This window comes from Hydra vulgaris, chromosome 06, assembly GCF_038396675.1.
Source record: "Hydra vulgaris chromosome 06, alternate assembly HydraT2T_AEP".
Classification (NCBI taxonomy): domain Eukaryota; kingdom Metazoa; phylum Cnidaria; class Hydrozoa; order Anthoathecata; family Hydridae; genus Hydra; species Hydra vulgaris.
In genome coordinates, this window is record NC_088925.1 from 19,456,146 (window position 1) to 19,474,314 (window position 18,169).

Consider the following 18,169-nt stretch of genomic DNA (forward strand, 5'->3'; position numbering starts at 1 on the left):
GCGATCTAAGTCAGTAGCTCCTTTGTTAGCGATGAACAAGTAACTATCACAAATCGTACACTTTGCCTCATTCTCGTTGGGCTGAAGGGCACAACAAGAACGAGGCAAAGTGTTTGACAAAGCATGAATAGTTTGTTTTCATAGTACTTGAATATTTATATTTTCTCTTCATAGAAATTGAAGTCATTTTTATAAAAAAGTCAAACTTCAATTTAAGTGATGTTGTTGCTATAAGAGCAAAAACTGACATAGGCAAAATGTGCTGAGTTAAAAATGTTTTACAGGGTTATTCATTTTTACATGCGCTTCTATTTATTTTTATATGCATGTTAATTCTTTTTTAAAACCTGATGACTAAAAAATTAGACAAAATTTAAATCAATTTATGTATGCTATTCATAATCATGCAATTGAAATAAATTAGTATATTTATAGGGAATTTAATACTTTATTAAAATTATATTATAGTTTTAAAATAATAATTAAAATGGCTCCACATAAAACAAGTTTGCAAGAAGACCTAAGAAAACGCATTCGTCAATTTAGAAATTTGCATCTGTAAAAGCCAAAAATCTAGATGAAGGAGCATCAAAAGCAACCATATATCGTGCTCTAAAATGTGTAAACAATAATTTAGGCTATCAACGAAAAAAAAGAAGCAATCCAAAAGCAAAAAAAATGGACAAAAAGCTCATAGAGCAATTGAAAAAGACATTTGATCATCATCACAGTGTTTCACAACATCAAATACTTTTACTTTTAACTTAGCTTGACTCTTAAAAATTTACTTGTTTTGTTATGATATAATGATTGCTTTATCACTTGACATTGGCAGCATTCATTCATTCATTCAGCATTCAAAGAGCAATTAAAAGCATCTACTTTTAAAATTATCTGTATAAAAATGTATAAAAAAAATTCTATTAATATCACAATTAACATCACAAGTTTGAATATTCTCATATTCAAACTTGTGATGTTTACTCATTACATTTAACCTAAGTTTAACAAAATAAACAAATTTTACTTGTTTTACCAGATTTATTTATTGTTTAATCCTATGAGACTTTTTACCACCTTTTTATTTTATATTACTAGGAATGAAATTCCTTGTAATTAAAAGTGATTAAATAGTATTAATAACACATTTTTATCACACAATTGCAACATAAAATTGCTGGTAAAAAAATCAATTATTGCTTGATTTTTATTCTTTAAAGTTTTTTATTTATTACTCACTAATGAAGTATTTTCAAAATGTGGTATATCCATTTTTGTGGTATTGAGATAATTGACTAAAATCTAAAAATATTTGATTTAGACTTTAGTCAATTACGTGATAAAGCAGGAAAATAAAATTCGATAAGTTCAAACAACCAGTAAGAATTTCATTAAAAAATATCTTCAAAAAACTGTAAAAAAACAAGAACAAAAGAACTAAAGAGCTTTAGTAGTTTTTAAAAAGCTATTTAAATTTTATACTTTTGATTAAAAACTTTTTAAAATTAAAATATACTTTTTTATTACACAACTTTTTTATAGTTGCATTTTTAACTTAGTATCTAAAATACGACATAATCAAAGTAACAGATACACGCTTATTTAAAACTTAAATTAAATCTTTTTTAATAAAAAGTAATAAAAACTTTTTCATTTAAATTTGAACTACATTACACAACAACAATTTTAAAAGTACCAAACTCATTTATTCAAGTTTCAATTTCATAAGTCTTCTCTTATACTTGCTTTCTTGCTTGGAGCTATTTCAGTGTGATTTTTAAAATTTTTTAAATTAGAACTCATTTAGTCCTGTCGAGGCTTGTGTGTGCATGTGTGTGTGTTTTTGTTTTTATATATATATATATATATATATATATATATATATATATATATATATATATATATATATATATATATATATATATATATATATATATATGTATATATATATATATATATATATATATATATATATATATATATATATATATGTATATATATATATATGTATATATATATATATATATATATATATATATATATATATAAATATATATATATATGTGTGTGTATATATATATATAAATTAGTAAAAATACTTACCTAATTTTTTCTTTAAATGCCTATTTCTTATTCTGTAGGTTTATCGGAAAGGCTAATGAACCTACAGAAAGAAAAACAGCCTGTCGAAGAAAATATTAGGTAAGTGTTTTTACTGATCTTTTATTGCTTTACTCTTTATATATATAGATAGATAGGTAGATATATGTATATATATATACATATATATATATATATATATATATATATATATATATATATATATATATATATATATATATATATATATATATATATATATATATATATATATATATATATATATATATATATATATATGTATATATGTAAGCCTCGGGTTTAGGGTCGGCATTTGTCAATGCCAACCTAACTGCCGCCCTAGAAGTGTTTGAGATTGAAAAAAATCGTCACTTAGTTTTTATGTTTTATGGTCAAACCTTTGCTTTTGACCAGAAGGCTGATATATATATATATATATATATATATATATATATATATATATATATATATATATATATATATATATATGTATATATATATATATATATATATATATATATATATATATATATATATATATATATATATATATATATATATATATATATATAGAACTCTTATTTGATGTCAGAAAGTTTTTTCCGTATTTTGTTGACAAAAAGTAAAATTTAAAATGCAAGACTATTTGTCAGTCGATATAGCAGCACTCCGTTGTGAGTCAGGCTATTTGTCAGTCGATGTAGTAGCACTCCCTTGCAAGTCAGGCTAAAAGATAGTCGATGTAGCAACACTCCGCGCATGATTTACAGTAAAAAAAAATAAAAATAAAAAAATTTTATTAAAAAAATAAAAAACATTGTTTATATTGCTAAAAACATTCAGAATGTTTTAAAAACATTCAGAATGTTTTTAAAAACATTCTGGTCAATTTAATTTGCATTTTATGTGGTTTTTTTAAAAAACGAATAATTTGTAATTAAATTAATGGTTTTGACTTTCGTCCAACACGCAAATGTTGGACGAAAGTCAAAAGTAATTAAAAGTGACATATGTGTTGGCGTAAGAAACACTTTTTTCCTTCCGTGCTTCCCAAACGCAACATTTATTTATTTTTTGTTTTCAATATTAAATAAATAAATTTAATAATATATTTTTCATTATCACTTGACATAAATAAATTTCTTTCTTTTCTCTATTTTTTTCTTTATTATTTTCTCTATTTGTATTTCTCTATTATTTTCTCTATTTGTATAAATGGATTAAAGTATGTTAATTTTTTTTCTTTCTATTATTTCTTAAAACAGCGGCTTTGCAAATAATTATAATTTTTTACTTTGAAAAAGTTAAACAAAAATAAAAAATATTAGAAACAAAAAATATTACTTGTTGCAAGAAAGAAAAAAAAAACCTCAAGTTAATTACTTTACCAGAGCTTTTTTTTTGTGACAAACAAGATTTCAAAGTACCATTTATTAAAAAAATTTATATCGCTGTTATTCGCCTTACAACAAAAAAGTTAAATGTATGCTTTATAAACATTTTTGATGTAATGTTATAACATGTTTACAAGGAATTTAAATAACTTTTTTAATCAAAAATTTTTTCTAAATTTTAAGGAAATTTATATTTTCACTTTTTTGATATCGCACAACCTGTTAATTATATGAAGCTGATGAAACTATTATAAAATATTATTTTTCTAAACTATTTTTTGCAAAAATAAAACCTATAAATATAAACAAAGACATTGCAAGAGCTATTGCTTCAAGCGTAAATACTTCTAATAATCAATTAAATAAAAAACTTCCATAGATATATCTCTGTTATTAACTATTCAAAACAATATATCAAGGCAGTTTAGATTCATTATTAGTATCGTTATTAAATATGTTAACTGTCGTTAATAATTTTTTTATACTTGATAACGTTATTAAGTATAATTATTCTAGATGATCTAAATCCTTTTGAAATATTATTTTGAAAAATTATCAGTTTTTTAAAAATGCCGTATTTATTTTTGGTATTGTTTGTTATGAGAACTTGCCTAAATAAATATTCTTGCACTTGCAAGATTATAAAGAATAGATTTTTATTAAATTTCTTTTGCTTTTTTTATTTTTTTTTTATGTGTCATATAACTATATTTTTTTATTTTCTTTTGCTAAACATTTTTGATGGAAAACTTAGGTTAATAAAAATAAAATTAAGAAAACATTTGTAAATAGCGCTAATAACAAATGTAATTGTCATTCAAACTTTTTTACATAATTGTCATTAAAACTTCATAAGTTGCTTTTGTAAAGTTAATTACATCTTTTATCATACCCCTTAAATGATGTTTTTAGACTTGTTTAAATATTAAAAAATGAAAAAAAGGGACTCGACTGAAATGACTTATCACTTACATTAAATGGCTTAACACATAGGTAATAAAGAACTGAATTAATCTTATCAAATTTCTGTGTTTTTTCTTCCAAGCACTGCATTACAGCTGACTTAAATACTTTTTGTGATTTTCTTCGTGACAATATTTGGGCTGGACAAAGTTTTTAACCATCATTATTGGATAGATAAAAACCATGGGATATACTTCATGGCCTTAGGGAGGTGAATTAACAAAAATAAAAATAAAAACCAAACATTTTATCTCTTATAAAAAATCTTTTTTCAATCTTATATAACTTTTTTCATATAATCTAATAATCTCTTAAATCAATTGACCACACTCTGCTTATCATCACAAAGAAAAAGACTTACATACACCTCCAAATCTCCTTAGACATCCAAATCACCTCTGCTTCCGTTTCTATATATTTTTTACTTAACAACTCATCTACAACTTGTCTAACACTCTAGTCTTACAAGCATTTTTTCACTTTATTACTCTCTAAACTACTTAATTTTGAACCTTATTTTCCTAACTGCTGGAAATTGACATTTGTGGTTGTAATTTTGAAAAACTTTGGATATTGCTCTGACCCTTTTAACTATTGTCTAATCAGTTTTCTTGCTATTATTAAAAAACTTTTGAACCTTTAATTTAACCATTCAACTCTAACTTCTAATATCTCATCTCTAACAGCTAATTTCAACACAGATTTTCATTCTCTTGTTCTGCTGCTGACTTATTTATTGTTATTAAAAAGCTTGTGCATCAGATGAAAGCAATTAGGCAAACGCTATTGCTCTTGATATTATATAGGCTTTTAATAATGTCTGCTCTGCTCTTTTTCATAATTTTGTAATATATCATAAAGTTTTTAAATTTACTGAATCATCCCTTTCTAAATTTATTATTTTAATTTTAAAATATATAAATAGTATTTTTTCAACTTTTTTTGTAAATATTTTCTTTTGTTGTTTCATTTTGTTTGTTGTTTAATTTTTTGCTATTATTGTTTAATTATTTTAATTTGAATAACAGTCTCAAATTAAATTTTTGTTATTGCTGTTTAATTATTTTAATCTAAATAACAATCTCAAATTAAAATAATTTAAAACCAATTTATTGTCAGCAAAATTTTTTGTAAGATTGACTTTTATATTACTTTAAATATTATAAATCCTAGTATATTATTACATTATACTTTTGTAAACAGATCACATGGATAATTTTCAATTGAGAATAGTATATTCAGTTAAGAATAGTATAAAAATAACAAATAGGTTATTGAGTTATAATTATGTTGTATATCGTTGGTATACAAGGAAAATGCCAAAAACATCATTTTGAGATAATGAACAAATAAGTAATAGTTAAAATAAAAAATCTTAATGACTCATTAACAATTGATTTGTTAAATGTGTGCGGTATATCAAACAATTGAGAATTTAAAATACCAAATAGTGGTATAAATAATGGACTTAGTGCATTTCCTTGTATACCAAGGATACGCAATAGATATTATTTTATTAAAAAACATGACTTTCTAGTGACAATTACTTTATCATAATGTTTGCTATTTGCAGTGCATTTTAAACTGTGATTTTATTGTTTAAAAAAATTATACTGCTAAATTTTGTTTTCTTTAATTTACAGATCTAACTTTAGTATTTAAATTCAGTAGGTTACATTCGATTTATATGGCAATAATAAAAATGCCTTTTTATAATAAAAACCAATGTAAAACTGGTTATCCGATTTTACAATATAAAAAAACCACGTATCATTTTTTTTAACTTTCCGGTTTTTGACAAGCCCTAGTTTACAATGTGTTTTTTTTTTTTTTTCAATGGCGGGGTAAACTTTTTTCAAAAGATATGCAAATAAGAGTTCATTTTATGCTTTTTAGGTAAAAGTTCATCAAACTACAGTACAGGAGCATGGGGTTGAAAAAAAATCATAACTTTAATATATGTATATACATATATGTGTATATATATATATATATATATATATATATATATATATATATATATATATATATATATATATATATATATATATATATATATATATATATATTGTGTAAGTAATGATGACCAAAGAAACTCTCAAATAGTCATTTTAAATATATAAACATAACAATGCAATATTAATTGCTCTTTGCATAGAAAGATAGAAGAGAAAGCAAAAAATTATTTGTAATTAACTTTGAATTAATAAAATTAATATCAAAATTGTGTAAATCACTGAATAAAGATTATGAAAAACATTTAAACGGTTTACAATAAAGGTACAATGCTTTCAAAAAAATAGACGCAGTTAAAAATTGAGTACATTTGCTTTTTCAAAACATTGTAAAATCCCATCCATACTTCCTAAAGACTTTTTTTTTTGAACAACATGAAAATTATTTCTCTACAACTAACATATCTCTGCGATAATAAGTTTTTTTACTTTTTTCAATGGAATACAAAAAACATACCAGAAAAGATTGTGAAAAAAAATAGGCGCACAAACTTTTTATTTTTTAACCTAACTGTTATTTATAATTATTAATTTATATGTTAGTTTGACAATTTCCCATTTTAAATAATTTGATAAGACCTAAAAGTAAATATATATAGAAGTGAGTTGAAAACAGTAAGCAAAGAAACAAAGAGGCAAATAATAGGTATGAAGGATGACTCAATGATCAGTAATAAAGAAATAGTAAGAAAATTTAAAATCTCAGAGAATTGCATCAGATATACTCTAAAGATATTTAAAACAACAGGTTGCATTCAACGCCATTTAGGATCAGGTAGGTTAAAAAAAACTACTGAACGCAAAAGTAGTCTTATATTTCATCCAGAGCCAATCCAATGTTAAGTTATTATGAACTCACCGACGCTTTCAATGAAAACTGTGAAAAATGTATTTTATCAAATATAGTTAGAAACATTTTACTAAGGAAAAGAATTGGTGTCTATGCAGCTGTTAGAAAACCTATGTTGACAGTCTCACAAGGCTTAGGTGGTGTATGCAAAGAACTGGGTGGTCTTTGAAGAAGTGGAAGCAAGTAATTTTTAGTGTTGAAAGTAACTTTGAAGTACATAATAGAAAAACCAAAGTTCTTGTTAAAAGATTTAAATGGGAAAAGTATAGTAATTGCTTTGTGGTGTCAGTATTGGTATTTGGGGCTGCTTTAATTTTAACAGAGTAGGAGTGTATAATATTTATACAATTAACTAACATACATATATAGAGACGCTAGAAAATTTCTTGGTTTCATTTGTGAACATGCTGATTGATCGAAACGAATGGTGGCTATTTCAAAAAGACTTCGCGCCTGCCCATACAGCTCGTGCAGTAAAAGCATGGATGAAAGAAAATAAAGTAGATTTAATGCCCTGGCAAGCTTGATCACCAGATTTGAATCTAATCAAATCTATTGGGGCTTTGATGAACAAAGAATTAGTCAAGGTGCAAAATGATCCATAAATAGCCTAAAGACAGAAATTGGATCCCATTTGAAGAAGAGTTAAAAACGAAATCTGCAACAAAACAATCTTGTAAAATTGAGGCAAAAAAGATGTGCTGCTTGCAAAAAAGATGTGCTGCTTGCAAAAAAGATGTGCTGCTTGCAAAAAAGCTCATAGGGGATATTTTAAATACTAGCTTAGAAGTCATTTTAGTTGCTTTAATTTTTTTGCAGTTTTTTATTGATACTGTTTGTTATCATGTTTGATAAGGTTTTTATATACTTTTTTTTTTTATATATACAATGTTTTAGTATTCCATTCAATATGCAAGATTTGTTTTAAAAAGATTTTTCTCTCTAAAAATAAATAAAAGTTGTTCAATATCTTTTGCAGTTTTTATTCTATGGTAGTTTAAATATGCTTTAAACGACAAAATTTTACTGCGCCTATTTTTTTTGAAAGCACTGTATATTGTAGTAAATGCATTATTTTTCTATTTATATGCTTATATTATAAACATAAAATGAAAAAAAGATCTATTGAATAACTTTAATATAAATTATATAAGATTCTATTATTATAATATAATATATAGCTTTTTAAACAATTTTATGTTTCTTTGATAATTATTTTTTATTATGCAAATTTTAATGTTTAATTAAGCAAGTTTTATTTTTAACAAAAACTTTTTAAAAGAATATTTTACAAAAAACCGTGTAAATGACTTGCCATTTCTTATTATTTTATACTTTTGTTATTAATTTAAAAAAAATATTTATTGCGCTTGGAAACCTTAATTATTTTGTTTGTGTTTATTGCAGAACTTTGATTTTCTGAAAATAAAAGTTCTGTGAAAATATTATTAAAAATATTGTTTAAAGTTGCTCTTTTCCAAGATTATAGTAAAAGGTAATTTTAAAAATTTTAAAATTAAATAGCCTTTTTATGCAAGAAAAAATAAAAATTAAAAAAAAATCTATACAATCAAGACAGCTTAAGGGTTTAACTGAAACTTTAACTGGAGATTTAGATTCTGACCTAAACGCATGTTGTATCTATTTAAAAAAAACCACCCAAGTCAACAATCTTTAACAATTTTGAACATTTTATTAAATTATTTTGAAATCGAAATTTTAGCATCACTTAAATTCAAAAATCAAAAAGAAAACTACTTACCGAGAGCAGAGTTCCCGGACATAATTCATTAACAAGAGAAAATATATTCTAAAAACATATATTAACAAATAAAAATTGTTATAATTTTTATTTTAAACCAAATCAAAAAAGTCAATAAAACGTGTTTTTCAACACATGTTTACACTGAGCTAAAGCAATGTTTATTACAAATTCCGAAGCGATTAACCCCTTTGTATGATGCAAATATTCACTTTGTTAACTTAATGATGCTTGTTGCGCAGACGGGTAGTTAGAAGGATGGGGGGGGTCAACTTATGGTACAACTATTTTTACCTCCATGATTTGGATTTTCTGATAAGACAGACTTCTTTTTCTACAAAAAAAAATAGGGTTGGTTGTTCCTCAAATATTTGTAAGAAATTTAGCAGGGATTGTAGCTGCTTTTTAAGTGATTGTAATACACAGATAAAAGGGGCGGATTTGAAACAGAGCTTTCCCAGCTGCTATCTCGGCCTTAAAATAACTTTGATTCCGGGAAAAAGAGGCCGTAATCAAGATCATTTTTAAAAGCGTTGCCACAGAACAAACTTTCTTAATCAGTCTGTAAACCGCGGTAATGATGCACTTATATAATTTTTATATGGTTGCAAGAATTATATAATTTATTACAACAGTTATGTATTTGATTGCAACAACTATTATTTGGTTGCTACAGTTACGTAATAGATCGGTAAACTCGATAAATGCTATTAATTCAAACATTAATTATTATTTTATAAACTCCCATGCCGGTGTTTCCGACATGGGAATTTATCAACTGTGTACACATTTCTGCTCAAGAAACACAGATTATAAGAGTGAATACAATTCACGGTTGCCGTTAAAATAAATATTTGCTTTGCAAAAGGTTTCAGTTGAAAGAAGTTGTTATAAAACCAAATGACAAAATTAATAATTTGAGAAATGAAAAAAAAATTCTAACCCTAGAACACGAAGTAATGATGTTACGATGATGAACACGGAGTAATGATGATGGCATAAGAAGTAAGTTAATACCTCAGGAAATAAAAACCATCAGGGCCGTACCGAACAACAAAGACGTGGGTAAATGTCCAAATTTTAATTTTTACTGGTAACTGTTTTTTTTAGAAGCCAAATTTCGTTTTTGACCAACAATTTCGAAAATGTACCCTTTTACTAACAGAATATTTTAAACGTGGGGGTTTCAACAAGTTAAATATATCTTTACTGATATAAATATTGATACCAATGAAGTTGTATATATATAACTTCATTGGTACCAATATTTATATTGGCATCAATATATACATATATATATATAAATATATATATATATATATATATATATATATATATATATATATATATATATATATATATATATATGTATATATATATATATATATATATATATATATATATATATATATATATATATATATATATATGTATTATATATATATATATATATATATATATATATATATATATATATATATATATATATATATATATATATATATATATATATATATATATATATATACATATAAGTGAAACTTAGTGGTCAAATAGATCATCTACAAATATTATTGGTTTTGATCTATTTAAAAAAGATAGAGATGGTAGAGAAGTTTATGTTAAAAACAACGTCAAACCTTTCACCGTTAACGACGATATACTTAACTCTAAAATAGTAGAACATATTTGGATTATAATTAAAGTTGGCTTTAAAAAAATTGTTTGTGGGTATATTTATAGTCTAGGTTTGTGTAGGAAAATAGAACATTTTTAGCTTATATTTTACGCCTCCTTCCTTACTAATGATTAATTGAGCGTATCAATTAAACAAATTAATAACTTAAATCATAAAAAAAGCGTTCGGGTATCTAGCTATGTTCGGGTATCCTGTTATGTAAAGATTTTAATTAAAAATCAAAAAATTGGTATGGAATTTACCATTTACTTTAATATGATCAGAATACTCAATTTTATTTTTTATTTTCAATATTTTAACGCAGCATTAACATTTGAAACAATAAATGAAACCTATTAATATTGCATTTTTGTCTAATGTTTTCCTCCATCTAAATTAATTGAACGTTTTGTAACGCTACTGTGACCCTAAGGTCACATTAAAATATCAAGGAAACAATAGTGACATTATATTTTACTAATAGAGCTTAAGAAGCAGTTAAACAAATTACTAAAAATGAAGTTATAATAGTAAGACATTAAACAAGTATATCGTTTCAATTTTCACGAAGAAGGATTCAACTAACATCTCAAAAGTTATTGATAAATTTGAACTTGAATACTTGAATCCAAACTTGTAAGCAGTTATTAAAGTTCATATCGACAAACTTGATATACAAAAAATTGTTGGAGTGGGCAACGTTATCCTATAGTTCTCAAAATGTGTTCTAAATCACTCTGAAAATATCTATTAATGTTTTTTAACAAGTCTTACAAATCAAGTGTTGTTCCAGAACTTTGGAAAAAGAACCAAACATGAACCATCTAGTTACCGCCCAATTTTACTAACTTTTGTTGCATTTTAATTAATGGAACGTATTATACGAGATGAAATAATGAAACTCTTAATAGTGCTTAAATTGATAACACAACAACAATATGGCAACGTTAATAAAAAAAAACTGCACTCCTAATTTGCTTGAAACGATTGATTTTATCACAAAAACACTCGAAGTTGGATTCAAAGTAGATGAGTTAACGTTAAATTTTGCAAAAGCATTTGATTTATTGTTAAGATTCTTAGTAAAGCTCAATTGGCTCAATTGGCAATTGGCTCGAGATTAGAAATGAACTGGTTAAATGATTAGAGATTAGAAATCTATAGTTACAGTGTAAAAGTTTCCTAAGCGAAATATTTCAAAGAAGTCGGAGAACTTTTCTCAGAATAGAATAGAAAGTGGAGTCCCTCAAAGCTCAGTATTAGGTACACTTTTCTTTGTGGTATTTATAAATGATTTAACAATTTGAATCAAAAATGAAGGCTGACAATACTTAAATGAAGACCTACAATACTAAACTTTTATTGGACAGATGGCTGGCAGATAAAATGCAACAAAAATGTAAAGTAATGCATTTTAAAAATTGATGAAGTTATACTATAATTTAATATATTTTTATTTTGAATGGTCTTGATTGGAGTCAAGATCATTCGAAAATGATCTTGATTGGAGTATTTTTGTTTTGAATGATCTTGATTGCATCTGCTGATAAAGCAGATAAACAAATAGGAAGAATTAAATTTTAGTTTATAGATAAAATTATTAATACTTTACTCATTAGCTCGTCCCCATCTCGAATATGGAGCAGTTAAAACAAGCAAGTTTTTTAAACTGTCATCAAGTAAGATACGCGAACAATTTTTCTACTTTGGATTTAAAAAGTAGCTATTTAAAGTTGTTTAGGTGCATTCTGGAATTATGATACTCTGTTTTTTGTAATTTTTTTATTGAAAGGAGAGGTTATCTTTGCGTTTTTTTCACTCCAGTGTTCACCAAAGTTTTAAATAGTTACAAGCCTCTTGTTGTACAAATTATGTTAAACATAGAAAGGGGAATGACTTGACAGTTTGCAAACCATAGTTCTATTTTTTTTTAAAACGCAATTTAGCCAATGTAAGAAGAATTAGAAAGACTCTTTCTAATTCTTTCATAAAAACTCTTTCAAAGAGTTTTATGTTGAAACGTATCTAACGAACTAGGACCATTGACTATATCTATAAACACAAGCTGATTTGATTCAATAAAACTAGTAAAAAGCTTAGAGAGATTGTTACGTTTATTTTTTAAATTTTTTAGAGTCTAAACATAGTTTGCATCAAACCGGTTCTATAGTAGAAGAGCGCAGTGCGAAAGTTAAATTACATAAAGATTTATCGGCGCTCTCCTACGTTACAACCCTGAGGGAAGCAACTATGTTTAAACTTCAAACTGCTTATAAAACTTGTTTTTGAAATTAATTATACGCATTGTTTAATAAAAATTTTAATTTACCTCAGTTTAGTTATTCTGACTTATTTGAGTTCATTAATTACATATTTTGCACATATTCTTCTATTTTAAAATTTAGAAATTTTTTTTTTGTAAAGTGCTACTTCGTTTGGCGTTCTGAAGTTTTTTTTTTTTTGATTTGCTAGTTTTATACATTAGGTGAGTTATAAGTAATTCACAGCTGTTATACAGAGTGAGAGATTAAGCACTCAAGGGACGCAAACGTCGTTTTTGCCCCGACAAGTGTTTTATAAAATTAAGTAGTGAAAGTATTTCAAAGTTGGTTTACCGTTAGCAAACGTGTTTGAAGAAAAAGAATTGAAGGATTTTGTTGTTCTTTATTATTAGTTTACAGTGTTTTCAAAGGGTATTATTTTGTTGTTGTTGCAGTTTTTTGTTTTGATATATGTTTAAAACCCGCTTATTACTATATAAACTTGTTTTTACAATAAAAATTAATTTAAGCGCATTATCTTTTTATTAATTTTATTTATTATTTAGTTTATCTTTTATAAATATGGAGAAACCTATCTACAGTAAGTATATAAATACTTGCACAAATATTTCATAAGTAACGTTAATGTGCGCAATACAAAATAAACGCGTTAAAAACAGTTCCAACATTGCAGATAAAATGCATACTTTTTTAATTTTCATTAAAAGATAGAGATCATAAAAGGTTCAATGTTTTTAGTTTTATAATTTGTTACAACTTTTTTGCGCCGTATTACTTGATAAATACAATTGGACAGAAGATTAGCAAGAAAAGGTTGCATCTTGAAAGTTTTAGCTAATTGCAAAAGTATTGCGATTTATTTTTCAATTCACGCCAACATTTATCCGATTCATTAATACCATCTAAATTGAACTTTACTTCAAGGTTTTTTTAATTTATAATAAATTTATTATAGTCTTATAAATTTCATTGTATCAATTTTCTGATTTCAATCACAAGCTATTTGCTTTATGAATGCGTTTCAAATTTGGTCCTTATTACAAGGGCGGTGTCAGGTATGAGGCTAGGAGCTTCAACCTCTCTACTTTTTTTTATAACTTTTTTTTTTGGAGCAAATTAGTACTGGATTAAGGCTTCACGAAGTCTGGGCTATTTCAGCAGGTGGCTAAGTCATAAGTGTTTACTTTAGGCTCTAAACTTTGTTCTGTCAATCTAAATAAATAAATTCAATGTCAAATCAATCATTTTACATAAAAAAAGCATTTTGAAAATATTTTATAGCACAAATAAAGTCACAAATACAAAATTTTTTCATATTTTAAATTTATATTTCTTTAAAGTATTTTACTAAAATAGTTTGAAAGATTTCTTTTTAGCAAATTCAGATATCAAATTGCTGAAATTCTTGTTTCCAAAAAATTTTATTCAATAATTATTCTTTTTAAATTACTTAAACGGCTGCGGAGCATTGTTCATTGATGTCTGTTCTCTATTCTTTTAAGATTAAAGAATAACCTCTCAGCTTCACGATTTGCTTAGGAAATAGCAAGAAACGATCGATAAGCGATACAAGTATTTGGAAACCAACATTATTATATTCTTTTGCTCTAACTTTAGATTTTAATGATACTTATAGTTGATACTTTTGACAGAAACCCAAATAACTTATTTATGTTATCGTAACCATCACTAAGTAACGGTTTGTAACCGTCGCTTCTCATAGTTAGTTGCGTGACAAGTTTGCTGATAATGAAAAAAATAGTGAAATGATGGAAAAAGTATTCAATTTTTACAAACTTTTGGAAAAATGAATACTTTTTACATCTTTTAAAAATGATGGAAAAAGTAATCACGTACAAACTTTTTAAATGATGAAATAAAAAGTCACCTAGAACTTGTTACATCTTTAGTATTATTAAAATTTAACAAGGAAGAGTGGGGCACCATGATACACTTTTTGTTTTTTTCTTTGTAACAATTTTTATAATACACTTTTTTTTAAGCGAATGCTTTATTTTATAGAAGAAATATTTACTAACAAAATTAAATTTATAAGTTAGTAAAATATGACAGGTTAATTTTGTGAGACTACTTAAAGTAAAATTAGAAATTTGTATCAATGTAACCCACCCATGGGATACCTTATACACACTATAAGCATCATTAAAAAAGTAAATAAAAGGGGTAAAACATAGAGAAAAAGTATATTTTTACTTAAAAGATTAATATATTAATAATTATAACTCAAATAATGCATTAAATTGTCCAAATCACATTTCAAAAGACCAGATAATATATTGTTTTAAATGTCATTCTTAAGCATCAATAAATATTGACTGCTTAAGAATGACATTTAAACCCCCTCCCCCCCCATCCCCCCACAAATGCTGTATCAATTACTTTATCATCAAAAAAACACAAATATTGACGATTCGCAAGCCTAATGTCAAGCGATATAATTTTTTTTTCAAAACATAGCTCTAGTAGTAACTGTTTTACCATATAAAAATAGTTGTCACAATTCTTATGATGCTTTCACGATTACAATGTTTCATGGTGCCCCACTCTCCCCTACTAAAATTATTTTGATATGATGCATGAACTAAACCAAACAAGTTTTAACATATTAATTATTATTTTGAACACTGATTTAATACTTTTAGATTGCCAGCTAATTATATTTAAATATACAATCTTTTGATTAAATAGGGACCGTATCATTGTGGTAAAATAAGACAAGAGTGAGTTAAGGGGGAAAAGCTAACGGGAGAAATGGGGATATATAAAAACGATTTTAAAACAATTTGAATATTATTTTTAGCAAACTCTTGGTTTTAAAGCTAAGCTTGTTTCAAATGAAACATAAAAATATTGAGTATCAATAATGACTTTCTTTGTTTAACAACTAAAAAAAAGTTATTTCACACTTAAAGTTCCGAAGTTAACCTTGGAAAATGCTTTCAGCCTTTAAACTCGATGTTGCTCCGGCAAGTGGTTGAGACAGGGCTGCTTCTATATTATCATTTGAAATCTCAATGATTCTAAGTTTTAGGAACTTAGATTATTTTTTATTCTTACACCATAGGAAAGCTAAACTCTACATAAAAATCTTTGTCCATTTTTTTCTTCACCATGCTCACATAATAAGAAATACTGGTTTTAGTACTAAACTCACAAAGAACATAAGACATTTTATTTAAAACTAAAAACATATGAACAACTGATACTTACACCATGGCCTACTTAAAATACACGGCTATATACTAGCCAATCCCATAATTTTTTTTCGACAACCAATTTTTATGAGCAGTGGCTAATGAGTGACGTAGAGGTCTTATTTATATGAAAAAATTTTGAATTTTTTTTTACCTTGATAGAAGTATTTGCGCCGATTGTTCAAACTCACGCTTTTTATGATTTTTGACTAAATTTAGAGTAATTTCCAAGCATTGGTGCGAATAGATTCTGATGTCAGATCCAGTTAATTTGTTCAAGGATATTTTCTAAATGTGTTCCTGTACCAAAAAAACTCTGTGCTTAATAATTTAAGAAATATGTTGTAACTATCTTTCACTGATTACGATAGATAAATTAACACTTTGGCTATTGTAAAGTGATTTTTTGTTGATATTTGAGCTTTTTCTAAGTCATACAACAAATGCTATGATTTTTACCTCATTTTGGTATCAAATGATATATTCTTTTTAAAATACTGTTACTGGAGCCTTGGATCAAACAAATCCAAATCCAAAATGGTTTCCTTAAGAGGTTGGGTAAAGGACTTTTGATCTTTTGTTGTAAACAAAACCAAATCAAAACGTATCAATGTGATTCAAAATTATATACACATATTTATTCTGTGGTTATTTTAGGTGCTCCAAAAAGACCTAACAATCGCATCACAGAGCACCGAAGAAGAGCATTTAACTTGGAAGTTTACGTTTGCTTTATGTCCAAAAAAAAGCCAAGAGTAGGCATCGAACCACAGATCAGCGAAGGATCCAGTATTTTATGGTGTTTGAGATAGCTAACAGACATAGCGCAAGCTCCAAACATTTTTATGTATATACTTATGTCAAATAATGATGCTTTGCAAAATATTGCGATGATTGGAGGCTGGTAACAAAAGTAGCTCTACAATTTCATCCCCCCTGCCCCAAACGTGAGAGCAACAAGTTAGTAAAATATTATTTTTTGCTTTTCTTAACTAAGTTTATTCATCGATAAATTTTATATTTTAATATTATTATCTCTCAGCATTCATAAATTATGACCGTATAAAAGTTAAACCCCACTCAATTTGAGGGGGTTACAAATTTTATATGGTAATAACTTTTGAACGCTCAGAGATTGTAAAACAATACTTAAAATTTTTTGATGTATATAAATTTAGTTAAAAATAGCAAAAAAATTGTTTAACCAACTTGTTGCTCTCACGTTTGGGGCAGGGGGAATAATATTTTAGGGTTTTTTTGTTCCCAGCCTCCAATCTTTGTAACTTTTTAAAAAGCATCATTATTTAGCATAAGTATAAACATTCAAATGTTTGAATTTTGCTCCATGTTAGCTATCTCAAACACCAAAATATGCTGGATCCGTAACAGCCACAGATTTCTTGTTTCTGAAGCAAATTTGCTTCAGAATTCAGCGTTTAAACGCTGCAAATGTACAATAAATTTTTATAATCAAATATCTCAAGAAAACATGTAAAAAAATAATTTTTAAATGTACTTTTAAGGTTCAGAGTTTGCAGTAAGGAATCGGATCAAAGTTCAAATAATTAAAACCATTCAATCACGAGAAAGCGAGAAGAAAAGAGTGAATTCAAGGAGCTAGCTACGAGCAATTGCCGTTACTCCACTCTTTTTCTTTTTTTAATGGTTCTTTACAGAAACTCTTAATTTGAAGTAGCTTCTAAAGATTCTCCAAGCTCGTCACATGCTCTACATTATCTTGAATAAATTTTACTGTAAGTATAGTAAAATTGAATTTTTTATTACGAAATATTTTTCTTAAAACAAGAAATACGTTTCTTGTCTTAAGAAATAAATATCCTACTCTGCAATATATTTTTAAAAACAAGAAATATATTTCTTGTTTGGAA

General features: G+C 25.9%; 2 protein-coding genes across 6 annotated transcripts in view; one reads left to right on the forward strand and one right to left on the reverse strand.

Annotated features, from left to right (window-relative positions):
- The window catches only part of LOC100199092 (uncharacterized), a 44,860-nt gene extending 31,622 nt beyond the window's left edge, over nucleotides 1–13,238 (reverse strand). Inside the window, exons 1-2 of one of the 3 annotated variants that reach the window (XM_065799468.1) lie at nucleotides 13,113–13,238; nucleotides 9,106–9,153 (exon numbers count right to left, since the gene is read on the reverse strand). In XM_065799468.1, coding sequence (XP_065655540.1) covers nucleotides 9,106–9,127 — 22 coding nt within the window. In that variant the 5' untranslated portion in view covers nucleotides 9,128–9,153; nucleotides 13,113–13,238. Of the gene's footprint in view, nucleotides 1–8,967; nucleotides 8,993–9,105; nucleotides 9,272–13,112 lie in introns of those variants that run through there. The other 2 variants (XM_065799467.1, XM_065799469.1) reach the window with 2 other exon arrangements.
- Nucleotides 9,962–18,169, forward strand: part of LOC100207689 (uncharacterized) — a 37,368-nt gene continuing 29,160 nt past the window's right edge. Inside the window, exons 1-2 of one of the 3 annotated variants that reach the window (XM_065799465.1) lie at nucleotides 13,293–13,476; nucleotides 17,804–18,034. The gene's annotated coding sequence lies outside the window, so the exon portion shown is untranslated. Of the gene's footprint in view, nucleotides 10,171–13,266; nucleotides 13,477–17,803; nucleotides 18,035–18,169 lie in introns of those variants that run through there. The other 2 variants (XM_065799466.1, XM_065799463.1) reach the window with 2 other exon arrangements.